At 28.9% G+C, this 27,211-nt stretch overlaps 1 protein-coding gene across 1 annotated transcript in view; it reads left to right on the top strand.

Moving 5' to 3' along the window:
- LOC129968662 (CDK5 and ABL1 enzyme substrate 2-like) overlaps nt 1–22,860 on the top strand; it is a 42,658-nt gene extending 19,798 nt beyond the window's left edge. Inside the window, exons 2-12 of the mRNA XM_056082782.1 lie at nt 4,890–4,996; nt 6,212–6,314; nt 7,032–7,112; nt 10,539–10,668; nt 12,460–12,646; nt 13,486–13,613; nt 13,722–13,828; nt 14,964–15,000; nt 15,104–15,166; nt 18,553–18,657; nt 20,808–22,860. Coding sequence (XP_055938757.1) covers nt 4,890–4,996; nt 6,212–6,314; nt 7,032–7,112; nt 10,539–10,668; nt 12,460–12,646; nt 13,486–13,613; nt 13,722–13,828; nt 14,964–15,000; nt 15,104–15,166; nt 18,553–18,657; nt 20,808–20,948 — 1,189 coding nt within the window. The 3' untranslated portion in view covers nt 20,949–22,860. The remainder of the gene's footprint in view (nt 1–4,889; nt 4,997–6,211; nt 6,315–7,031; nt 7,113–10,538; nt 10,669–12,459; nt 12,647–13,485; nt 13,614–13,721; nt 13,829–14,963; nt 15,001–15,103; nt 15,167–18,552; nt 18,658–20,807) is intronic.
- Nucleotides 22,861–27,211: the final 4,351 nt, after the last annotated feature.

The following is a 27,211-nucleotide window of genomic DNA, read 5'->3' as shown; positions in this document are numbered from 1 at the left end:
CTTATTCTTTAATATTAGTTCATTTAATTGACGTTGAAAAATACTTATGCAATATTAAATTCCTATAATAAAACCGGCTTTTCCTTTTATCTTGAGGTGGTTATTCTTTTTCTTATTTAATCTGGAAAAAGTATTGTTTAGTATCAAAAAGGGTAAAAAAATTACAACACTATAAACTCTTTATTAAATATAATTTTATTTTATTCTATTCTCTTTGCTCTCATAGGAAGAATAATTGCAGCCCTGGGAAATATCCAACTTGTTGAAAAAATCGTGTACGGGTAAAGGAATGGAACCCTTTAATTTATGTATTCCTATGACGTAGAAGAAAAGTTCTGCCAACTTACTAGTTCTATATCTTTCATCTAAGTAAATACTCTTAACTGCCGTGAATTGTCATGTTTCATGATAAATGATTAACTTGAGCGGTGCTACTTTTAGAAACTTCCTAATTGAAAAGGCTTCATTGGCAATCTTACTCTTGAAGATTCGTTATTGTGATTGTAGCATTGGAAAACTAATCTTCTCGGGATGAAAGAGGTACAGGAAAAGAAGATTGTGAACTTATTTTCATTTTATCACTATTAGTGTTAGAGTATTAGAATATTTTGGAACTGAGTAATTGTTATTTTTGTGAAACAGGATTTTTCACTTCTGAAATTGAATTGAAATGGGTAATCTGACTTCAGAGCACATTTATTTGAAAACTGATTTTATAACTATGTCTAACAAATTTGTTTTAACCATTTAGAACGAAATTTAAGACACAAAAAAATGTTAATACAGTTAACTCGTTATGTATAATGACGTTGAAGAGGTTTTTTTTAATACACATTATTAGGTAGATTCCTATAGGAAGACTACTATTGCAATGACTCTCATGACATGACTTAAGGAAAATTTCTGCAGATATTGACCAATCATGGTCCCTAGAACCCAAACCACCCTTCATTCAAAAGTTTACACACACACACACACACACACACACATATATATATATATATATATATATATATATATATATAATACATACACAAGGGGTGTTCAAATGAAAAGGTACGAAACGACATTGCGGGTATAAATGAAGATTTTATTCAAAGTATAACCATAGGCCTGAGCACAACGATCCAATTGATTAACGAGCCGAATTATTCCTTATCCCCAGAATTCCTGTGACCGTGACGAGACCCAGTCCTTCACAGCACCCTTCAGTTCGCCGTCTGAGTTGAAGCACTTCCCTTTCAGGTATTTTTTCAAGGGACTAAACACATGAAATTCGCAGGGCGACATGTCCGGCCTGTAAGGTGGGTGGTCGAGCTGCTCTCACTTGAACATGGTCAGTTCCGCGTATGTGACCCAGGAGACGTGTGGACATGCGTTATCATGGGGCAGAACTACATCCTCCGTGAGTAACCCCGGTCTTTTGTTCTTGATGGACTTGCGTAGTCTTCGGAGTGTCTTACAGTACATATCGGAGTTGGTGGTTCTGAAAAAACGTCTGGAAGGAAAGCGCTTCAACTCAGATGGCGAATTCAAGGACGCTGTGAAGGTCTGGGTCTCATCATGGCCACAGGAATTCTGGGAACAAGGAATCTTTCGACTTTTTATACAGTGGGATAGTTGTGCTCAGGCCTATGGTGTATATTTTGAATGAAGTTTTCATTTATACTCACAGTGTCGTTTCGAACCTTTTAATTTGAACACCCCTTGTATAAAGTAAATATTTATATAACCTTTTCCCCATGTTGTCTTGTAAACAGAATAACTAGAATAATTTTGTTTGGATTTTAACTGGCTCGAAATATGTTGTTAGAAATATAGAAACATTTCGGATCAGTTCATAAATGGGCCATCCAAGGTGAAATGGTTGGGGAGGGGGAGAAATATTCAATGCGCTATATCTTCCTTAATATTGAAGATAGAAAAATATATCAAATTAGCGCCTCAGTAAGAAGAACAACTATTGTATTTGAATTTTTTCGATAATTGCAGTATCTTAGGAGTTGGAGGTTAAAAATGACTTTTAAAGCCTACTTTTGCCTGAAATTAGATTCATGAAATATTAACTTAGATATTAAATAAAATCTACCTTTGCTGTCCAGCTTCCCGGGAAGAATTTTTTTCTTTTAAATTTAATTTCACATGAAAAGAAAGCTTGATTCTAAATTATTGAGTGCGTTGGTGTAGTTCATGGTTTTGCCTAAACACTTAAAGGATCTTGAACTCCGCTTGAAATTGGAGCCTAATTTGCATATGTTAAGCGTGGGCTCGTCCAGACATCCAGCTTAAAGACTTTTGCTGAAAAATAAGCTGGACCATTTTTATTTATTTTGAATTGTAAAAATAAAATTAGTCCGTATGTAGTATTTTAGAGCAGAACATATGGTTATTTCTCTTGTTCACATTAAAAGTTGTCACGTTTTATTTGTATTTTGCTTAGTTTTATTTCCATAGCAATTCCTTTGTTTATGTTAGTGCCAAAAAGAAAAAAAGAAGAAGAAAAAAAAAGATTAAATTTTGGAACCGAGTTTAAAAGCTCTTATCTTCCGAAATGAAAACTTTCATTACAATGTTTTGTTAATTAATAACTTTCTATTTCATTTTTAACTATATTGATGTAAAAAAAATGTTAATTACACAGTAACTTCCGTTCTCTATTTATTTAATTCACTGTTACTTTCATTTTTTAACATGTTTTTATTAACTCGCTTTCTTAACCATCTGTTTGTCTGTGCGGTTCAAATTATGCAATCGATTTTAAACTAACTTCCCAATGAACTAAATATTTGAAACTTGTTTATCTGTTTAGTATAAATTTTTAATTCATTTTAGACTAATCAAAATTCATTACCGACAGATTTTTTTTTAACTTACCATCACAAATTTTCAAGACAATTTGTATGGAGATAGCAGAAATTATTTTATACTTTTTATTCCATTTTAAAAACGTGGTACATTACAAAATTTTTTTAAATAATTATTCCATGTATTTTGGGTAAGACTTGTACCCGGTTTCTCGCCTAGCACAACAAAATCACTCCAACCGTCCACTCTTCCTTTCCACCCCTCCCCCTCTCTTCCAGTTCTTTTAAACTGCAACTTTACATATGTTCGCACAAAATGAAAAAGGAAGGGGAGGGGGGCAAAATACACTTCGCTAATACTGCAGTTATTTCGTGATTAGGTAATTAATGTAATCTTCTTCGTTTAGCAATACTTTTACGACATACAGGATCATTTTGCATTTATTTGTTCACTGTAAAACAATGGATGAATTGCTGAAATCGGTTTTTTTTTTCCCTGTTTACTGTTTAAAAGAAAAATTAAAAAAAAAAAAAAAAAAAAAAAAGGTTTTGCTGAATGACTTTGCTTTTGCTGCTTTAAAACTTTGTTTAAAATTGTTTGTTCACTATGAATTTATGTTGTTATTGCTTTTATTAAAAAAAATTAAAATCAAATGGAAAGATTAGCAATATTCTTTAGTCCTCGATTTTGACAAGAATTTTTATTCAAAAATGCAGTAATTTGAGGCTTTGGATATATTTTATAGCAGAAGTTCCCAAACTTTAAAGCATTGAGACCTGTTTTTTAGAAGCAAATATTTATCAACCCATTTCAGCCTCGACGAAATGAGTTTTCCCAAAGGCGAACAACACACGTTCTTGATTTCAGATATACGAAGGTATACAAAGAGAAAATATTGCGACCGTCGAAACATTCGATCTCGAGATTTCGACGAAGCTTAAATTCTCTCAGAATCCGAAAAACACATTTTTGAAATGTCAGTTTGTGAACACGATAGCGCTTCTTACTAGATGGATAAATTTCACATGTGGATTTCACAAAAAGATTTGTAGATTTCTGCCAAACGGAACAAAAAACATCCATTAGAAGTCTGGTTGTCTAAGTACAGGTAAAGACGATAACTATAAAACGGATGGGGCTAGATGGCTAAAATTTGGTACATAAAATTAATATTTACAGTGTAACTTTGTATTAAAACCTGGAGTAAATCCAGTTGAGAGTTGATCATCTGTCTATCTATACTTTCGTACGCATACATGCACCATAACTTAAAAATGCAATGACATCAATAAATGAGATTGTTATATGATCTTGTTTCTAAAGTGTGTAGTTTGCCAAATTTTGGATGCAATCGATCGGAAGAAAAGTATATAAAATACGTATTTGGTTTCTTTTCATTTACTATGATGCACAAAATTCTCTTCTACGAAGTTTTAAAAAATTAAACAGTACTTTATTTGAAAATGCTAGAATGTGTTTTTTGGGGGGAGGGACCACTCCCGCTGGTTTTGGAAAAAGGTTTTTTAGACAAAAAAAAAAGTTCTAATAGATATAATTTTTCCAAAAATATAGTTTTAAAAACATCGCACGACTCGATGCTTTTACGCTTTATCAAATATAATTGGTCAAATTTATGTATGTGTCATTAAGGTCATTTTGTTATTAGAATATTTATAAATATGGAAAATCTGGTTCAGTTATATTGTGATATACAATGCATGTATACTGGACTGTGTCGAGCCATAATAGGCATATAAAAACAAATCCATGTTCACTATTCTTATAAAATAAAGGATTTAATCTGAAATGTTAATATGTTAATAAGATGCTGAAATGTAAAACTAAACTGACCTATTTATTAAAATGACCTCAGAACGTGCACTGCCTAGGACCGCAAAATTACCTAATTCCATCATTACTGTATCTGCTGTGCAAAAAAATGTAAGATAAGAGTTGCATATCTCCTGTATTAATCATTTTTCTTTTGGAGTGCAGTTCGTACTCTAATAGAAGATATTCGTGCTATTTCAAAGTTTATTTTTCATGTATATATGCTTACTAATGTTTATTTCTTCTACTTTCAGGGATATTAGTTTTCTTGCGGAAACTAAATTCAAATTCCTGAGTTCTAAAAGAAAGCCTGTATTTCACGAGCGTGATCAAACGCAGTACAACAGTGTGGAAAGTTTAGGTTTGTGTATTATACATTCTTGATTGTACGCTATTCATAGATTTTTTAATTGTATTAAAGTAATATAATTTAATTGAACAAAAAAAAAGAGTCCTTAATTTTGCAGAGAAGCAATACCACTATATTTCCTTAAGATACTAGCTGTCTTTCGCAACTGGCTTGTTTGCCCTGACTATTGCTTTTTTGGCTGTTAATCTATTAACCCTTTGGCTACATTTGACGTATTAGTACGTCATGCATTTATTTGGGCAAAAAAGCGCATGACCTTCTGATACATCATAAAATCCACTGCTCTTACTTGCCCACAAAATTAAATATGCTCCAAGGACAAGAAAAAAAAATCAAATAGATGTGTACTCAAAGAGTTAATATAGAATAGTTTAACTGCCAAGATTATTAACCATTTAAAGCTGCTCTTTGTTTAATACGATTAAAATGTATACATTTGATGGAAACTGAAATTTTTGCGAAAATGAACTATTTTTTTCATATGCTTGCTTTCAAAATAAAATATCGAAATAACTATTAGATCGAAACAGTTATTAAATTTGCAAAATTTGGCGAGTTGTTATTTGAAAATTTTAAATTTGTTGACCATACCATCCATGTTTTTAAATATAATCAAAATGTTTAAAAACAGCTACATTTTAAAATTTTCGATATCTACATATTAACGTCATGCCAATCGCAAACATAGATTGCCATTAACCGCGAAATCCTTTGCCATTTTTGGCGATTAATCGCTGGCTTTTTCGTAAGTATCACATTTTTATTCTTTCTCGTCAAATTTTCTTAAAAAATCTCTCTTGATATTTAATATATAATATCAAGTTAATTGTCATGAGATACTGATGTCAATTTAATCTGCATATGAAATTATGTATAATGGTCGTATTGGTCTCAAATAATGTATAACCGATTAACTTTAACTTGTATCATGCAATTCCATTAAAATATATTCCATGCAATAATTCCTGAGAATACGCCAAAAATTTGTGATTTCTGTAACAAAATCATTCTTTTATCCAAAAGCTAAGAACTGCTTTTTGCTCTTTTTCAGTTAATTTATTTTGATAATGCATTGATATAAAAAAAAGGCATATAATTTGATCTCAAATGCCTAATTAATAAAATACAAACAAATGTTATAATTTCTTTTTAAATGTTTGTCTCAAAAATATTATTTGTTTTAAATTATCTAATTTTTTTTAATAGGCTTATGTAGTAAACATACGTCTTCTACGTTATCAGATTCATCTTGTCCTAGTGGTTTAGAAGTGAGATTTTATAAATCTCTACAAGATTCACATGACGATAGGTAAGCATTAAACAAAATGTTGTGATTAGTAAAAATGGATTTTTCTTGATTAATACAGGAAAAAAAATATTAGTAATTTTATTGATCATTGATAACATTGTTGCAAGATGATTTATATCGATTATGTAGGCTAAATTAAAGAAATATTATAATCACTAAATTGTAATTTATTAAAGGCCATAAATTGCCGAATAGTGTAACTGTATTTTATAGTTAAAATTTGGTGAGTTTTCTACTATTTGGAAAACAATTTGCAAAGTGGTGTTAACTCTACCGCTTTCTTTAGTCCCCCCCCTAATATATATAATGTTGATTTTTGATTATATTTTTATATCTGATATAACCCGGCAGACTATTACTTTTACGAACATTTTTTGAAAATAAGTATGTGAACATATTACATATAATAATAGATTTATAAACATTGTCATATTATCTATATGTATTATTTGGTATTTATTAATTAATGGGTAAGGAGCTAGAACTCTTGTACAAATGCAGCACTAAAACGCGCCAAAATATAAGCGCGCTTCTAACTTACGAGAAGCATCTAATTAAGGTGTTTATACAAAGTTCAGAGGAAGGAAATCTTATTTTCACCAACGAATCGCCATTCCTTCGCCATTAATTAATAAGTACCAATTATTTTTCCTTTTGGCAATTATTATTTATATTTACTTATCCTGTTATATTTATGTTCCTTGTTTATTCTTTTAGAATCGTCCTTTTATCAACGAATCGAGTTCCTTATGTGGTTTTTTCTTGTTTGCCATTTTCTAAACAAAATAACTCTACAAGGTAAGATTAAGTAAATCAGATTTGCTATTTTTTTTCCTAGTTCAAAATTCTATTGTATTTTATTAACCCTTTAAAGGGCCTTTTTTTTCTAGTCATGTTATGTTAAAGTATTTTTAGGCTTGAAATTATAATAAGAAAAGGGATTCATTTAGCTTATTAGATAAATTTAATTTTATTAATTAATTAATTTGGTTAATTAATAATTAAATAACAAATCAAGACACATCATTTTGTCTGAGATAAAGAACTGAAGCATCTAGGTTTCTGACTTACTAAAAAAATTTGTCAGAACTTATGCGAACCTACATAATTTCATACAAAGATTGATAAATTTGGTGGGAAGCATACTTCCCACGGCCCTAGAAAGGATTAACAATACATGTAGTAATATTATATGAATCATACATTTATGGATTGTACTTAAAATTAATGTTTAGTCACTTATTGAATTATTATTATTTAGTTGAATTATTTTGGGGCGAATAAAATCGTGTCAATTTTTTTTATTGTAAAAAAAGTTTAAGATTAAAAGCTGTATGTCATAATTTCTGGTATCTTTTCAAGATGGCGAGGTCTTGGTAACTTTTTGTACTTTGCACGATTTTGACGTGCTTGGCAAGAAAATCGTACATTACTCTTAAGTTAACGCATTTATGGATTATATTATCTTCTTTGCATATAAGATTGATCCTGATGGAGAGGAAGAAACATGAATTGGCGATCAAAGTTTGTTACTTAATTTCTCATAACAGAGAAAGAGGAGCATGATTAATGCTTATTGTCCCTACTTTTATCTAATGACAGGATTTTTCAATGAACAGTCTTCATGGTAGCTTCAATGTGAACTTTTGTCAGATTGAAGTTAAAATTATAGAATAAATATTATCAGTAGAAGTTAAAGAAAACAGGAATAAAATTGTAACTTCGGAAACGACTGTTTAAAATTTATTTGGAAGAATATGATAAGGAACTAATTTTTTTGATCACAGTAAAATATAATTTTTGGTACTTGTCGGTTGTAACGGCAGCCAAAAAAGCGCCAAGAAAAAATTTCGCCAATTTGACGTTTTCAATCGTCAAACAATATTACATGCGATTCGCATGCTCAACATTTTTTATAATAAATAATAATGCACTTGAGTATATTTTTATAATTTGACAAAAATTTTCTTGGCGCGTTTTAGTCGCCGTTAAACCAAATTGTGCCTATTAAATATATATATATATCCAGTAATAAGTCCAATAAACATTTAAAAATTCTTTGCTCAATAGCATCCATAATTTTGGGAAAATCAGTTGAGTAAAAATTCTTCTCATTAAAAATAAATTTATTTGCAGATGATAATGTTGTCAGAAGCCGTAAAAATGTATTTAAAAACCATATCTACTATATGACCTAAAATTGTACTTTAAATGAAGCGTTCCACATACGTTTTGATTACAGTAGTAAAATAGACCTTGATATTTAGTAGCCGTAAAAAATTTACAAAGGTAAGAATAATAAGTTTAATGTGGTTAATTACACTGATTCACTATTTTTATGAAGTATGCCAAATTTTAGGTAATAAATTGACAATTAAAAAATTTAATTAGGTTATTTATTTGTCATCAGTTAATTATTTTTCTATCAATTTATACATTTCTTGGTGTTCCTTGCTGATTCTGTTTCATAAATTTATTTCTTTGGAAATTTTATTTTTCTGATTTTAGCAGTATTTATTATTATTATGGATTTGGTGAGGTCGGAAAATTCCTCTTCTGTGCCATTTGTTATTAAATATGCATCTATTTTTTTTATTTTATTTGCACATCCATTTTTATTTAGAATTTATGTAGAACTTTTATATTTGCTTAACAACAACTACTGCCAATTTTTATGAAGTGTCAATTTTCATTTCAGACAACTCACTAAATAATGCACATGCTAAAAGTATTTAATAAAAAAAAATGCCTGTTTCTCTTCGTAAGATTGCTGTATTTGATTCATATTTTGCCTAGTCTTAAGATTAATGTATGGTTGCCAAAGTTTAATTATTTTGGGTCGATTTCTCGCCAGATGTAATCTTGACAATGTTTATTGCAAATCTAAAATCTTTTACTATTTCTGATAGCCAATCCAAAATGATGGATTTTTGCCATAATTTTGGCACATTAATCTTAAACATTATCCTTATTTTGATTTTCATTCCGTTAACAAGATTTTTATTATATCTTCCGATAATTTAGTGTGTGTATCTCTACTCAACTGACCAGGCCATTTTAATTAGAAATATCAAACTAACTGCATATATACTTTGGAAACTAGAAATGTACCCCTTCTAAATTTTTTATAAAATTTTTGTTAATTTAAAAAAATAATAATAAGTTAGCTCCTCCCTTCCTTCCCACCCGTCGTAATTTCAGGAAATATTACTACACAAAAATGATTTGCTACACAAAAATGATTACTACACAAAAATAATCTTTTCAGTGTTACAAATTTTTTTGCCGTTTTTTTTTTTTTTTTTTTTTTTCAATTTTTGATTAATTTATTAAAAATTTTTTTAAGCATATTGCTCTATATGTTTTGTTGTTGAAATGAAACTCATTGTTGCTACTAATATTTCATTTTAAAATTTCTTTCCATTTTTGTTATTGAGAGATGAAATCTGAATTCAGCTTACTTTTTCCTTTTAAGTACGTTTTGGTATAAGGCATGTTTATAATAATTTTTTTTTAAACTTTTGGGGCACTTGCAAATAAATGTTTAAAAAAAAAAAATTAATGCAACCTTTTTTTTTTTTTTTTTTTTTTTTTTTTTCAATTTTTCTGTGATGTAATTGAAAGTGTAAAGGCAATGATAGAAAATTAAGGAAACACATTTTAAATTGAACAGAATGGAGACGGGCTTCTAAATAAGTATCTCTTCTAAATAACAAACTTCTAAATAAGTATAATTTTCTCTTTAAAAAAATTTAATGCAACCTTTTTTTTTTTTTTTTTTTCAATTTTTCTGTGATGTAATTGAAAGTGTAAAGGCAATGTTAGAAAATTAAGGAAACTCAATATAAATTGAACAGAATGGAGACGGGCTTCTAAATAAGTATGTTATAGGTCTGTCAAAATTTAAACCTATCATTTATTTTGATGCATTGTATTTTTTTCTCTTAATAATTATAGATCAAATTCTCCATTTCTAGCTGTACTTTTTAGCATTGAAAGTTATATGAGTAATGTCTTTGCATTTCTTAAAATGTTGTTTACAATCTTCAAGCATCTATTTCATGTCATATAGAATATTACAGTCAAAACAAAACATAGTTCTTCCCCATAGTATAAAACTTTCTCTTATTTTACTGTTATCTGCAGTATTTTGTACCCTGTCTAATAATGTTTATTGTAATTTCTACATATATGTTTTAGTAATGTTAATTTTTCTGTTTACAGGTCAGACTCTAAACAAGAGAATAATCGTAAGCGTCAGGCGTCTGGTAATCGACCTCTTTCTGCTGTGAATGATGAGTTTGATCCTCTGAATTTGTTAGCAGCTTTAGGATACCGATTGCATGATGGACAAGTATGTAGCATTTAATTTTTTAAGCTTTGAATCTATTTTATAATACTTTGTTTGTTTTATCATAAACTTTTTCTAAAAACTCCTCATTAAAATTTTGTTTACCACAAAGCAAACTTGTAGTCAATGACAATTCAAATTGAAAATGTATTAAAAGGTATGTTTAATGGATATTATTTTCCATTAAATAGATTTAAATATGATGCAGTACTTGTTTATTTAACTGCCCCTCACCATCGCTTTATTAAGTGATTTTCAAAGTACGACAAGATCGCCAAGATCCATAATTCATAAGATGTTAGGATTGTTGGCAATGTTTTGCATTTTTTGGAAATTTATTTCAAGGTCATAAAAATAAAATAGTACCTATAATTTTAATATATTTAATAATTATTAATATATTTTATCAGACTCTAATTGATCTTGTGTGCAATGAAATTATATTTACTTCCAAATTTTGAATTCATATAGCTGTTTCTCTAGCCCTTAAATCAGTAAAAATCTGTACCATTCATACTGTCACTTAGTCTTCCCTGCATTTTCAATTTGAGATATAAGGATCAATGAGTATGATAAGTTCATTCAGAGTCTTTGATGATTGCTCTAGTAGTTTGTTTTAAAACAAGTCTTTATTTGATCATGAATCTGGAATTTATCAGAGCTAAGATATTTAAAAAACTTTTTAGCATTTATGGATTTTTTTAATTCACATAGTCATTCCTTAACTTTACTTAATAATTTCTTTATTTACTGAAGTGATTTCTCTTCCAGTGTATTTCATCATTGTGTATTAAGACACTGGATTTACAAATTTCTGTATCTATTTTTCATAGCCTTTTTTGATGAGGCTGAAAAATCTCCTCAATCAAGGTGTATGGATTCCACTTACCCATTTAGTAAATTGTCTGCATCCTAAGTGCAGAACTTCAAGATGGAATTTTCATCTATGCAAACGCCATCAGAAGTGATGCTGATGCAACTGAAATGCAGTATTATCTAAATATCACCCTGGATTAATCTTGGAGTGTGGGAAAGCAGTTTGCCAACTCCAAGTCTTAATTTGTATGATATGAATTGCAAGGCTTAATATGAAAAAGGCTTTTCTCGGAAATCTTGCAGTTTTCAGTGAAACATTATTCAAAATTTTGTAAATGTATGAAGTTGGGGGATGAAATTAAATCATTCATGACTTTTTTTCTATATTTTACATTTGTAATGTAATTTCAGTTTATAGCTAAACATGTCTAAAAAAAACAGATAATATTCTAATTAAAAATAAGAATGGTCATGATTATTTCCAGATACATAAAGAAAATGCATTTTGTGAATTATGTTTATCTAAATTGTAAAAATTATTAGTTATATTTTATGTTATATTTTTAGTTATTAGTTATTAGTTTATGTTATTAGTTATATTTTTCTGGAAATTTATTTTGTTAAAATAAATCATTTAATGAATTTGTATCATGTGATCTAATAACTTTTGCTTTCCTTGCAAATGCAATCAAGGATTTTCTTCAGGTTGGTTTTTTTAATCTTAAAAATTTTTTTATTGCTTTTTAGCGTAGAATATATAATTATGAGTTTGATGTTATTATTTTAATGCATCATGCTTCCCTAGTTTAGTATCGCATAAAGAATCTCATTTTATTCTTGCACAGTTTAAACTATTTTCTTCTTAGTTTAGATAAATTTCAAGAGTTAATATTGAAACCCTTATTTAGAAAATTTAATTGTTAAAAGACAGGAGCTATGTTAGAAATATTCATTTTTTTGATATTTTGCAATTCCTAGGAAGTCTCCTATAGTGGCCTTCTTTCTTCATTTCCACGTAACGCACAAATTAAGTATAAAGTTCGTGATACAGATCACTTGACTATTCCATGTCCTCATATGAGTCGCTGTCATTCATTTGATCCTGCCATTTCCAATGTTCATTATATGAAGCAACCCAGTACTCCACCTTCTTCCTATGACAAAAGTAAGTTCATACAGATTTAATATTTATGTTGCTGTTACTCATCCCTGATAGTTTAGCAATGTTAGACTATCTTTGGATACAACCAAAAATTTTATAAATCTCAAGGTAAAGGGAAAGGAGCAGCTTTAATATTCCGAAGATCGGGGGCACTGGAGAAAGACGATTGACTAAACTCCAGTGCTTGCTCATGTAATTGTACAAAGCAGAATGACTACATGTATTGGGTAACACTATCAGAAGTATACAATCCTGACATACATCCACATTCCATCGCAATGAAATAGCAGAGCTGGATTTTGAAAAAAGGCTGTGAATTCATGTGTTGCACTAGGCATTAGACCAAAAAAAATGTTGTCTACTACAGTTACTCTACTCATTCTAATTTATATGGAAGTATTATATGTAGTTTATTAAAAGTATTAGTGTTAAAAAAAAAATTTAGCAAGTCACTGTTGAAATGCTTCTATTAAGCTGTTATACTGTCTATACAGCTGTTAAGCTATACCGTCAGCTGGCAATTAATATGCCAGCTGAGAGCAAAACACTTTTTTTAATTGTAAAATAAACTCCTTAGAAGTCAATTAGCCACTTTCCTTCTGTGTGTCGGTGATTTACACATGATCAGATGCACAATGTGTAATGAATTGGTTCAAAAGTGTATTTATTTTGGGAGTCGTATAATATTATTAGTATTTGTATACATGTCTATTATTAACCATTTAAAATTTTAATAGGGTGGTGGCAGCTCTCTCAAATAAGGTTTTTCATGTTTCTTTAGTGTAAAGATTTTTTAAATATTATTAATTATATGCTAATTCATCAATTCGTTTCTTTTTAAGCATTTGATTGGTCAGATTCGAAGTTCTGCCACCACACCTGTCTTGTTACCTACACTCCTAACCTGTTAGATGATCCTGAGCTTGTTACAGGGAAACATAGTACTGTTCTCACTTTTTCATCATATATAGTAAGCATCATTCCTATCCTTTATCCTTCATTTTGTCTATTATTTGTTTACTTGTTTATAATTTATTTTATGTTTACTTATTTAAATGTACTGATTTTTTTTTTACAGGCATCTATCATTGATTACGTTAAACCATCTGATCTCAAGAAAGAGTTGAACGAAAAATTCAGAGAAAGATTTCCTCAGATTCATTTGACTCTGAGTAAATTGAGAAGGTAAGAATTTGATTTATATTATACATTCACATAAATCTATTCTTAAATGAAATGAACTGGATAAAAATCATTTTAGAAAATTGGATAAAAATTACTTGCTTACTTACAAATAAACCTTTATTTATTTGTTTTTAATTTTTGAAGCGAGATACATTTCATATATGAAACACCCAGTTTCTGTCTGAATGTATAATAGAAAATAATAATTACTTAACCTGCTTATCTATGGTTTTCTGCTGTTTTTTATATCATTTATAATGCTGCTGTTATATATATATATATATATATATATATATATATATATATATATATATATATATATATATATATATATATATATATATATATATATATATATATATAAAATGACTCAATGAATGTTTACATATTAAACCGAGTTTTACTCCTCCGTATAAATTACAATATTTCACAAAAATAAAAATCCAAATTCTATGTGTTTCATGTTTTATTAATGATTTTTAATGAATAACTAAATTGCATGAATAATATGTAGCTGAAATTTAGTATGTAGTTATTAATTAAGCATATATCCTTTTTATAATATATCATCATTTAATGTTGAAAATATTTGATTAAGGTAGATTAAAATCTAGTATGACTCTGTTTGATGATTATGAATGTTTATTGCTTCAACCAAATATTCATATTTTGAATAAATTCATCATATAAGAGCTATCAAATGATTTCTGAAAAAATATATTTTTTGTGGGTCATTTTTGAATTATTGTATATATTTTTTCTCTTTTTCTTTCGTGACGTTTAGTTTTTGTATCAGCATGAAAGACAAACTTCTTCAAATCATTGTCAACTTCTTTGTAAAATCTTTTTTATTCCTTAGATTTAGCAAAAGAAAGCTTGATGATTTTATTTAATTGCATTGCAGTTTAATGTATTATTCATGTGTATGCATAACCTTTCTAAATAATATTAATAATTTATCTTAAAAATAAAAGAATTTTGAAATGCATGTATGATTTAATTTGTTCCATGAAGTTTTCCGAGTTAAATTTATATTTGGATGATAAAAACACATATTTTTAATTATTATTTGTTGCTGCAGTTTTATATTTTTAATGACAATATTTAAATTTGCTGAATATTTTATTTATTATAGCTTGAAGCGAGAAATGTTAAAGATAACACATCATGAGGTTAGTAAATTTTCTTGCTTCACTGTTTAAAGAAATTGGCTGCTGTTAATTCTTTTTATTGGAATCAGATTTATCAAACATTTTTTTTAATTATTTATTGCAGTGTGGAATAGACTTATTAACTGTTGCTCAAGCTTATGTATTTTTTGAGAAACTCATATTAAAAGTAAGTAATACTAAAATAATAATATGTGTGCTATTATTTTGTGATTTGTGAAAAAAATTCCTAATGACTTTTTTTCATTACATGCTTCACATCAAATGCTTGATAAAAACCATTACAATTCTTTTTACTGCATAAAATTTTCTACTTTGAAAGAGAATTTGCATATTTTTTTGATCATGTTTCCATTTAATGACTATTTATGTAAAAATAGATCAGAGATAGTATTTATCTATACTTTATTGTCTTTCCTTTATAACAAAAAAAAAAATATTTTCAATTACATGTATAAATATATGAACTAATTTTCTCTTACCAGCTGAAATTTATTATCATCATCAATAATAATTATTTTAATTATAAATATGGTTCAGGGTAGGAAGCATAGCAAACTTATTCTGATCTAATGTTCTACTTCAACTTTACCCTCTCTATCTAATTTGCTTAATTATTTGCAACTTAATTAAACTCTATCTTTTTTTTTCTATTCGTGAAATTTTTATCTTTTAGGGTGTACCCAATTAACGATTTTTTCTTTCGACTTTTTTTTTCCTCTTAGTAATTGTAAACGATGTTTCCGTGATGTATATTACTCAAGTGATAAAGCTTGGGCATCAATAAATAAAATTCCTAAAAGAATAATCTTAAAAGATCATCCATTGCTTGATATTTCATGCATATGCTTGAATTTTTGAAATTTTACTCATTTTATATGAATCAGTGTTGTTGTTGTTGTATCCATGCATACAGTGCTAGTGCAAAAGATTAGAGTCCTCCAAAAGCCTTGGTCACAAGATCTGCAAGTTCTGGAGCCTGATGGCTATGGAGGATTTCAATTCGGGGTGCTCCAAGTTGAAAGAGGGAACCAATAATGGCCTGGCAGTCAAAAACATAATCTGGAGTTAATTACGAATGGGGACAGTACTTGCAGATGAGATAGGATTTTATATTGGTTTGTGAGATCTTCATGCCTTTGAAATGTCCAGTACATAGCCTAGCTATTGTAGAAGACAGGTTTCTTGGGCAGTTTAGATCGGGGATTGTTGCCTTGCTAAGATGCTGGTTGTAGATCCTTTGCCTGGCGGCAGCATTCGCATCTGCACAGGTGACTACTCGAGGTTGGTCTTCGTCATGTGCTTCCTTTGCAAGGGCATCTGTACATTCGTTCCCCTCAATTCCAGCATGAGCTGGGATTCACTGGAGAGTGCAAGGTATATTTAGTAAATGGAGAAGGGCATTAATTTCTTGCATTATTGTTGTTTTACCGTTATCTATGGCTTCGAGTGCTGATTTTGAGACCGAGAAAATCACAATTTCTTTTATTGAGTCGTTTAGAGAATGAGAGCGAAAATGGGCAAGAAGCTCTTTAATAGCGATTAATTCACTTGTGAAGTTTGAAACAATTTGGCCTGTAGGTATTTTGAGTTTGACATTATATCCTGAGAGGTAAATGATGGAGATACCAGCACCACCTCTGTTACAGTCAATATCAGAGGAACCATCTGTGTAGACTATAGTGCTGTTTTCAATGGAAAGTGAATGAACAGTGTCTTCAGCTCTTTGTAATAAAACTGGGTTGGTTCTTTCTTAGAACATGGTTCCAGTAGGTTAGTATTGATTTTAGTATTCAAAGGGGGCTTGGTAGGAAAAAGTGGTTCTTGACTAATGTCCAGAGAGGAGTGATCAAGATGGATGACCTTTCTGATCTCTCTGTCAAATTAACAGTGTTGATAATCTCTGAAGCCTTGACTTTCCTGTCCAAGTATCAAAAGCTCTGTGAGCAATGTGGTCCTTATTTTGGCTTCTGATTTTGTTAGTGAATTTTAGAGTGGCAAGTTTCCATCTGTTTTCAAGGGAAACAAGACAGCTTTCAAGTTCGGCCTTGCTGCTGTTGTTAGTGGAGGACACTACACCAATGATGATTTTTGATGCTCTCTGTTGGACTGAGTCCAAAGTGTCTTTAACAGATTTAGACGCATGTGCCCAAATGGGGGATCAATACTCAAGTACTGGCCTGATGACGATGCAGTAAGTATTTTTTAATGTTGATGATCTTGAGCCCCAGTTTGTGCTACAAAGTTTGCGGAGGATGTTCATTTTATTCAGACCCTTATTTGCTGTGATTTTCATATGTTTAGTAAATCTCAGTTCTGGATCTAGGATCACTCCCAGGTATTTAGGATTTTCAACGTGTCCAATAATGGTGTTTTGAATTTTTAGGACCGGTTGAAAGGTTCTACGATTTTTTCTATCATTTGAGAAAACACAGTAGTTAGACTTATTGGGGTTTATAGTAAGTTTGAGATCTTTAGCCCATGTTGGAATGCCTTTCAAACTCAGATTTAGGAATTTCTGAGAAGTTTTGAGATCATGATTTGTGCTCCAGATGGCAATATCATCTGCATAGCAGGCAATCTTGGTACTCTTGTGGATGTAGGCATCGTTTGTGTTCATGTAGAGAAGAAAGAGTAGTGGACTCAACACAGAGCCTTGTGGTACACCAGCATATGTTCTATGGGTCATAGAAAGTTCTCCATTGAATCTGACTGAGAAATGTCTGTTCCTCAAGAAGTCATTTATCCAAACAAGTGCATGTATGAATGTATATGAATCAGAATATCATTTATAAGAATCAGTAAATTGGAAAAATATTCATTTTAATAGGACAGATTAAAATGTACAATAATAATTAATAAGTATTAAATTACTATTGTACAATTCTGGTGCTATTTAGAAGTAGATAATACAAATTATATAAAGTATTTTCTGCATTAGTTGTCTTAAGATTTGTTTACTGTTTTTATTTTTATAAAATATTCTATTTTGCTGCCTTGTTTATATTACTTAGAGTGTGCTTTAAAAAGACTTTTCTGAATTATTTTTATACTTTGGTGATAATATTCTTAAATGTTTATTATCCTTAATAGTATATCATTTATTTAGCTCCATTTTTCTTAATATTTTTAAAGAAAAGTTTGCTAGCATTTAAAGATCCTAAATCAGTCTTAATATGAATATAGAAGATCTTTGAGATGTTTTGTGACTGGAATGAATATATTGCTGACAAGCATTATTTTGCAGACCTAATAAACTTCATTTGACATTGGGATCATAATTTTAAAATGTACTTCAAAATTAAATTATTTCAGTCTTTGAAAGAGGGTGTTAATATTCTGAGTTGTTTATATAACATTTACAATCTTAGCAGCAATTATGTTTTATTAATTGAAATCTTTTGTAAACTAAAATACAAAGTGGCAATTACAAAAACCAATTGTAATTTTATGATGTATCTTCTGGAAATAAGATGACTTACATGTATCCATATATGTCAATCATGTTTTGTTTCATTGCAAAATTGTTCAGTAATTTTATATTTTTGTTTATAGATGTTAATTAATAAACATAATAGAAAACCATGTGCTGCAGCTTGTCTCCTTTTATCAGCCAAACTCAATGATGTGAAAGGAAATGATTTAAAGAATTTAATAGAGGTAAAATTTAATCACTTTGTTTTAAAATTTGAAATATTTATGAATATATTAGAAATTATGTAAACAATATTTTTTACTTATAAAATAGTTAGAACACACTGCATATTTGCTTTGAATACTAGAAGTCTGGAAATTTTAATTAATATATACTTTTAAACAGTTATGATAATAAATTTATTGCAAATAATTGTCAGAAGTAAAATCAGCAAAACAAAATTACTTCAATGAATTGATGAATACTATTCAGCTATGTGTTTGCAAAATCTGAATTATAATCAAAGCAGTTAGCTCATTATAGATAGTCCTTATGTTGATAATGATGAAATTATTTGGCTTAGAGATTCTACATATCAGAACTAGTTTCCATATTAAAATATTTCTTTTGAAAAGGTTTTAAAAAAACGATGAATTCACATCATTCATAAAGAAATCTGTGGTTGCAAATGTTATTTCCATTTCCATTAACACAATGAGAATATTTCAAACAATTGTTTAAAAATATTGGTTTGTTTTCAGCCTTCAGATTATAGATTGCTGGGGAGATTTGATTTTGAAATTACATGGATAATTCTGTAAAGAACTAAAATAACGTTTCTTAAATTAAACTTACCCATATATCTAGACTGATTTAGACTAGATTTCTGTTTCTGCATCATTTAATGAAGTGATAGGAAAGAAAATGATTTTTTCTTTCATCTTCTTTTCAAAAATTATATGCTTTTAAGTTCATTTCACGTGTGATAAAATCTTTTGAAAAATTAGTTTTCTTAAAGAAATTTTAATCTTGTTTATTGTTTTTACAAAAATGAATAAATAGCTGTGTTAATGGTTATTTTTTTAAGAAAATTTTATCATTGAGAGTATTGCCACATCAAAATTCATATCTTGTAAGGAAAGCAAACTACCCAGAATGGTGAAGTTTAAATAAAATATTTTCATACAACTTACAATTAACCTCAAAGGGAAATCAATATCTATTGCTCTGTATCTGATAAGAAACTTTTAATAAAATGCCAGAAGAAAAGATTAATAAATTGTTAAAAAATTAATGAATCTATTTGCAGTCAAAATAAATTTTGATAAAATTTATTAAATATATTTCAATTTTGTAAAATTCTGCCAATGTTAATTTAAACTAAATGATAATTAAAAACAAATTTGAAAAGCAGTTAATTTGTTTTAATGTTCTGAAATTATGCTTGTCATTATATAGGATCGTATCCAATACATTGGATATATTTAACTCAGCCCAAAGAAAATTACTTTTGAGCATACAGATGCATATATTGTAATTACAAAAAAAAGACAAAAAGCATACTTTTGAGATTTTTTTTTGGTGGCCCCTGAAGATATTCTGTATTGCCAATGTTCAGATTACAAATTTTGTACTAAAAGTTGAAGTTTATAAAGAAGTTTAATTTAGTTATGAATAATAGTATTGAAAATAGATTTTCATTGCTTTTAGCTGCATTAATAAGACATTAAGTACTTAATTATATATTCTGTGAAAAGTTCTTAATTATATATTCTGTTCTTCTTCAAAGAATATTCTGTGACTTGTTATTGAATTCACTTCAAAATACTATTTTCTTTTCTCGGATATTTTTCTTAGCAATGGAAACTTTCATATAAAAAAATGAATTTATTAGTCTTCATTGTAGTATTTTTGGAAATTCTAAATTAAATCTAACTGTTAAAAAACCTCATAAAAGTACTCCCCCTCCCCTTTTTTTTGTTACTGTGTTAATAAATTTATGTAAAAAGATGTGCTTGGTTTTTTTTTTTTTTTTACTTGAGTCAATTTTAAGATATTTGGAATCATAGATATTGCAATAAAATAATATTTGAATTTGTTATTTTTTTTAATATTTGTAAATGAATTAATTTGAGCTCCTGCCATTCTTCTGCCACCAAAATTCTCCAGTTATCATATGTATGTCTATCTGAATATAACTTACAATTTGCAGTTATTGTTATATAATAAGTAATCACCAGCTCTTTAGTTTAACTTCCAATTATCAAATTAAAGATTAATATCAATTAATTGACTTAAAGTGTGAAATACCTTTTTTAAAAAGTATTTTTCTTTTACTTTTAAATAATACATTTTAAAAAGTGTTGCTAATTTTTCTTATTTTTCTTTGTAATAGAAAATGGAAAGTGGCTTTAGATTGAATCATAGAGACCTTATCAATTGTGAGTTTGGAGTTCTTGTAGCTTTGGAATTCTGTTTACACCTTCCAACATGGGAAATATTTCCTCATTATCAGAGATTATTGTATGAATCGTGAATCCGGTTTCATTATCATTTCAATTGTAAAATGTAGTTTTTTGCTTGTACAGTTTCTTCAATGCTGTGATTCTTGCATAATGATGTCTGTGTTATGTATTTTTGTAAAGAAACTGTACTGCATTTTTGTTTTGTGCTATACAAATGTTTAAGTGTGATTTTTTTTGTTTTGTTTTCCTTATTGTCATTATTTTTGTCTTTTCTATTTAGCGCTGTCTTAGTTTGGTTATGTTAAAAAGCAATAAATGTTTTACCTGAGGAACCATTGAGCTCAGATTGCTTTATAGTTTTTGCAAAATGTGATTTTTTTTTTTTTTTTTTTTTTTTTTGTATTTGTTCTTATATTTTCTAAACAGTTGAAGTCATTGATATTACTAGTGATATTTAATATTGTGATGCAATTGTATTTTAGCTATTAAATATATTATTTATATAATAGATATTAACAGTTTTATACAGATTACAATAATTTTTAGCAAGCATTAAATGGGTACTTTATTATCCTTTAAATTGTTAAAACGATAAAGGATTATTCCTTTAGAAATATTAGCTATACACTCTATATTATCTGATAATTTTCTTTTAAAAAATTTAATACATTTCTCAACTCAATTGTAACATAGTTAATGATGTAATGTAATGATTATGGAATTAATAAGGATAATATTTGATAAGCTTTTTGTAAATGCTTATTCAGATACTTGTCAACACGAATAGTGTTCTTTTAACGAACAATTCATATCGGAATTTTAAAGGATAAGTGTATTGCATATTTAAAACTTAGACATTTTTGACTATTTCAGTAATTTTTAATGTTCCCTCTAGTGTAATGTATGTGTTCTTAGCACTTTAGAACCTGAAAGCACACCTCATGATGGACCAAACCTTAAATAAAATAAAATAGAAAGACCAAATATGTAAACCTTTATCCATTAGCATTTTAAACGATGCAACAGTGTAAATGGCTATTAACATTCCACTTTTTCTTCTGGTTATTAAATATTAATAAAGAAGATCTCATTTTGAATTTTATTTTGTACTAACTAGATGAAAGAGTTTCATAGTGGAGAATTTAAAAAGTATATTTCCGAGATGAGTGTTGCTGAAGAGATTAGAAATAGATATAAAAACTATTTTAGCTAATTATGTGTTTACTTAACATATTACAGACATATAATTTTCTCCTGTGCATTGTTTTGATATGTAATAATATATTCTTTTAAAAAATACAAAATGTTATATATGATAAAAAAAATATACAAAGAATTTTAAATAAGATAAAGAATTATTTTTTCTATAGTTCCACTTATTTCATTATTCACAATGCTATGTTATTATGTAAACTATAATTGTACTTTAATTTATTTCTTAAAAAATATGAGATACTATAATATTTTAAAACTTATAATTTGCAGTACTTACCTATATTGAATCAGTATTATACATTTCATTTGAATTGTATCATTTTTATGTAGATCTTGTCCAATCTTGGTTTTATTTCTCATGAAGTTATTTTATAATTTTATGAAAATGTTTTTGTATCTTGGAACATTATTTTTTCAAATTATTTCTTAGAGATCATTTTATAAATATATAGAAAATGAACTCTTTCTTCATTAATATACCTGAATTTTTAAAATTTTATTTAATACAATTAATGATACAATCATAGGAATTTGTGAAGTAATTGAAAAAATCTGAATCTTTTTATCAAACTTTATTAGAAGTGATTAATTGAAAAAAATTGACATTAATAGTTTTTATACTATTTTGAATTAGTACTTAATTCTATTTTTTCTTTCTTTATGTTTGCAATGGATGTAATGAATAATTTAATCAAAACTTTAATATTCTGTTTGTATTAAAAAGATATACATGATCAAATTATTTGGTTGTGCCAGTGTGTGCTGCATAGAAAAATAAATACTGAATTTTTACATCATATGTTTACTTGTTTTGCTTTTAATAAAATAAAATGTCATTTAAATAGATTTTTGACTTTATTCTTTTTTGTATTAGAGATGTCACAGTTTTATAAATATAATTTGATTCTTCAATAAAACTCATTAACATAAAATTGACATTATTCATATTGTTGCACTAGGTACTGTTTTTCTCTTGAGAAAGGAGATGTAAATGAAGATGCAGGTTCCTTGAATTAAAACAATTTTAATTTACTGAAAAAAGTCATAAATCCAAATATAAGAAGCATGTTTTCAAAGAACAATTGTAATAGCATGAATTTAGTGATATAGTAAGGAAATATTGTATATTTCTCCGTATATAAACAATATACGGAGAAATTTGCTCCGAATTTTCATCATTGATGTTGTAGACTATATAATTTTTTCGACCTTTCATATTAATTTTCGTCAAAAAGTGATATATTTGCAAAAATATTGCTTTCAAGACGTCCCCTAAAATTGGTATGAGGAGCCTTGTAACCATTCTGACGTTACGCCACTGCAAGAACTATATTGATATGGAAAATTTTCAGAATCCGTCCGTAGATTGTACGGAAAAAAAAAATAAAAAAAAAATTTTAGACTCGAGAATGGATCAAAATATTTTATTCTTCACTAATTCACAGGAATAAAAAGCAGACGAACCACACAAAACGCTATTTACGGTAAACAGTAAATCGGTTATAAACAACTGTAACGGTATAAAGTATAAAGCGTTCGAAGATAACTTGCTAACTACTCCCTTGAGATCGACTTAACTGATTCATTCCCAAATTTGTCTCTCTTTTTATTTTCTGCACAACAAAGCGAAGATGTTTTAAAAAAGACATCGTCCTTTTTGTCTCCAAGCCCGCGGATTATTGATCCATCTGTTATTCAGTATTCGTTCGTGTTTATTTGCAAAACTCTGTTCCTCACCATCAAAGTGACTTCTGAAGGAATCATTACTATAAATTCATACCAATAAAATAGAACGAATCGTGGAGTTCGCTTGGCCTTACCCCGTTTAAATGCACGACCATCTCTGCAAAATGGAATCCCAAAGTAGTTGTCCATTTAGTCAGACTAGCTGAGGAATTGGAATTTCTGAAAAATTTTCCACATTTTGAAGACCATTCTTCGATCTGGTTCTGCTCAAAAATTGTCACCAAATGCAGCTGAACAGTGTAAAATCTGATTGTATTACACCAGTGTGTCAGTTATAATTGAAATGCAGAAATGGGCAATGATTAAATTCAATATAAGGTCCATAAGAATAGGTTATAATTGTTATTGGTTTTATGTTAAAATTTAAAATTAGATTAAAAAAATATAATTATGGAGCAAAGATTTTTTAACGTTGTATCTTGTAAATTATTTAAAAAGTTTATCCATTTAAATCTTATTGGAATAGAAAAAAATTTTATTATCCGAAGCAGAAGAATCTCATTTAATAATGAGAAGAATTTCATTCTTATTTTTTAATTGAATCGATAAATATAACCGCAATCGGCAAACACTCCTCCCTTCATATTTGTAAAAATTACTATATACTAAATTAATGATAAAATTGATTAAATCAATGTTTTAAGTAAGTTTTCTGTTAAGTAGGAAAGTAGCCTATGGTTTACATATTCATGTAGTATTTAATTACATACTAACATTTCCCTTAAACAGATTTAGCCGATTTTGCCCTCATTGGTGAACACAAAATATTGCATTACATCTCTGGAATGTCTTTTGATATTCTAAATACCATACAATATCATGAAGATACCTAACAGAATTGTTGGACATTTTGTGCTAATAGCATCATTTGGAGCATGTGTGCTATGTTTAGATTTGAAATAATTATATAACACTTCCTTGAAGGATATTGCAATCAAATAAGGTCTGTTTATAGTTACTTTATTTTCTTGCTGAATTATTCCACCATTCTTGTTAACAGTTGCAGTCTGTTTGATATCAGAATATATTATTACGAATCTGTAATGCTGCTTCCTAGCATAGTTGGTTCCACCATCGGAAATAATGTTTTACAGTCATCTGTATTGGACGGAGTCCGGTATCGCGTCGGACGTTCCAGAGCTTGGCAACTTTGGCACCAAAATAGATTATACCCGAAACATTGAGAATTTTCCCGCTCCGTCCAGTAGGAACCGAGATACGCCTCGAACGTTCCTGCTTGGTTGAGAGGCTTCTAGCCCCGCCTCCTGAGACCTATAAAAGGAAGCGGCCGCAGCTGCTAGGGCAGAGTAGTCGGAATCGACGACACAGAACTGGGCTACCAGAAATAAGCGGAGCAGCGACAGAGTGAAGCTAGTGCTGAACTAAGCTGTGTGCTACTGTCCGCAGTAGAGTCTGGTTGTATGCTGCACTTCTTGACTGAAGATAATCGTCTTTTGTGGTGTATACAGTTGTCGTCTCTGTGCTGGCCTGTGTGTCTTCGTGTAAATAAACGTCGTTGTTTTATTTTCTACTGCCGCCTGCTGATTGAGCGTTCTCCACACCATATAACTCCCACTATCCAAACGAACCCGGAAATTTACTAACAATATTACCTGAAGAAAGATCTTAAACTGCATTTCTTTCTCACCAGTTTTTTCCCCCCAATATCTGCATGAAATACATAGAACTAAAAATATTATACTCCTTTTTATTCTCCAGATTATATATATCGATTTTTAGTTTAATCTTAGAACAAGTGGTTTTAATCAGCAAATTGTGACAAATTGAAATAGTAAATACCTAGTTCCACATTATTTTCTAAAAAGTTGATTTCTGCATATCGCATATAAAAAAATACTCACCTAAAATGTAAAGGTTGTTTAAAAAAAAAAAAAATTTACACAATCTAATTTTTAAAAACAGCATCGGGTGATTTTTTCTTTTTCAAACATTCCACATTTATTAGAATTTTAAAATAACTCAAAACTTTCAATTGGGAATTAGAAATCGTTACTAGAATAATCTTCCAAATCAATTTAAACAATACTTGATTTTAATTTGAATAAGTTACATTGCAAGGCTTTTATAAATAAATGAAAGTAAAAAAATAAAATAACTTTCAAAACATCACACATACATATACACACACAAAAATAAACTTGAATCGTCTTTCTTATTTCAGTGCTTTCAGTGGTGTAATAACTGGAGGGGTGGGGGCGAAAGCAGCATAGATGACCTGGGTACCAGTTTAGGAGACGCCATAGGGACAAAATAGGACTGCATTTATGATAAGTTTTTTAAATGGAAACCTCGAGGGAACAACAATGCCATGCCCAGAATCCCCTTAATTTTTTTTTCTAGCTTTTAAGATTAGAGGCGAAAAAAGAAAACTATTATCTGCTGGACGCGGTTGACGCAATAGTTACCCTCACTACACCACTACTTATTTTACCTGTTTAATGATTCGATAGAATTCTCGGCTGACTTTCTCATAAACTTACATGCGTTAGTCTCATAACATATTGAAAAGAATTCAACAAACTTTTTGCATCTATGGAATTCCATCGATTCTAATGATTTAATCTAACATTTAATGTGCCAAAATGTCCAAAATTTAGATGCTAGGTTTTTTCTTTTTAACGTGTTGTGTTTTCGAGTTTGTACATTAATGTTGACAAGATAAAATCTGCACTGTGGCGGATGCGACTGAAATTGGATTCGCAAATCCTTAATTTGTGGTCTAAAAATCATCTTTGAAATTCATTCATTTTGTTGCCTTTTTTAAGTCATCGCATTGACGAATATAGATAGACAGTAACTTGTGATCGACTTTACTTGAACCTATGAATCTCCGTCAAAATTTTGTTTAATTTATAAAAATTAAAACATTGCGATTTATAACAATTAAAACCTGCTAAATTTCAACCATCTAATTCGTTCGGAATTTGTGTTACTATGTTCACTTGAATTCGAACAAAAGTACGACTTCCCATTATCTAAAATCTAACACAGGTTAAAAGATATTTTGGAGTAAGAACTTTATACCAAATTGTTTTAATTTACTTAGTTCTGTTTTCAGTTATTCAGAATTTGCAATTAAATTTTTGACTCTAAGAGATCTGAGAGATATATTAAATTCCTCGGTGAAATTTATTAATGGTTAAATTTTTTCTTTCCTTTTTTTTCAATACCACCCGAAATTTTTTTTTAAAAAAAAGCAAAGATAAAATGTAGTTCTATCAGATTTCAATCAATCAAGCAAATGCTTTGCAGATTTTAAAAAAAAAATCAACAGCTTGAAGTGGAAAAATAGAAAAGTTATCGCTAGGAATATTTTCTGATCCCCCAAAATATTTATGGCTGGCAGAAAAAG

The sequence above is a fragment of the Argiope bruennichi genome, chromosome 5 (assembly GCF_947563725.1).
Source record: "Argiope bruennichi chromosome 5, qqArgBrue1.1, whole genome shotgun sequence".
NCBI classification, from domain to species: domain Eukaryota; kingdom Metazoa; phylum Arthropoda; class Arachnida; order Araneae; family Araneidae; genus Argiope; species Argiope bruennichi.
The sequence above is the reverse complement of the archived record's forward strand: the minus strand, read 5'-3'. Positions and strand labels throughout refer to the sequence as shown.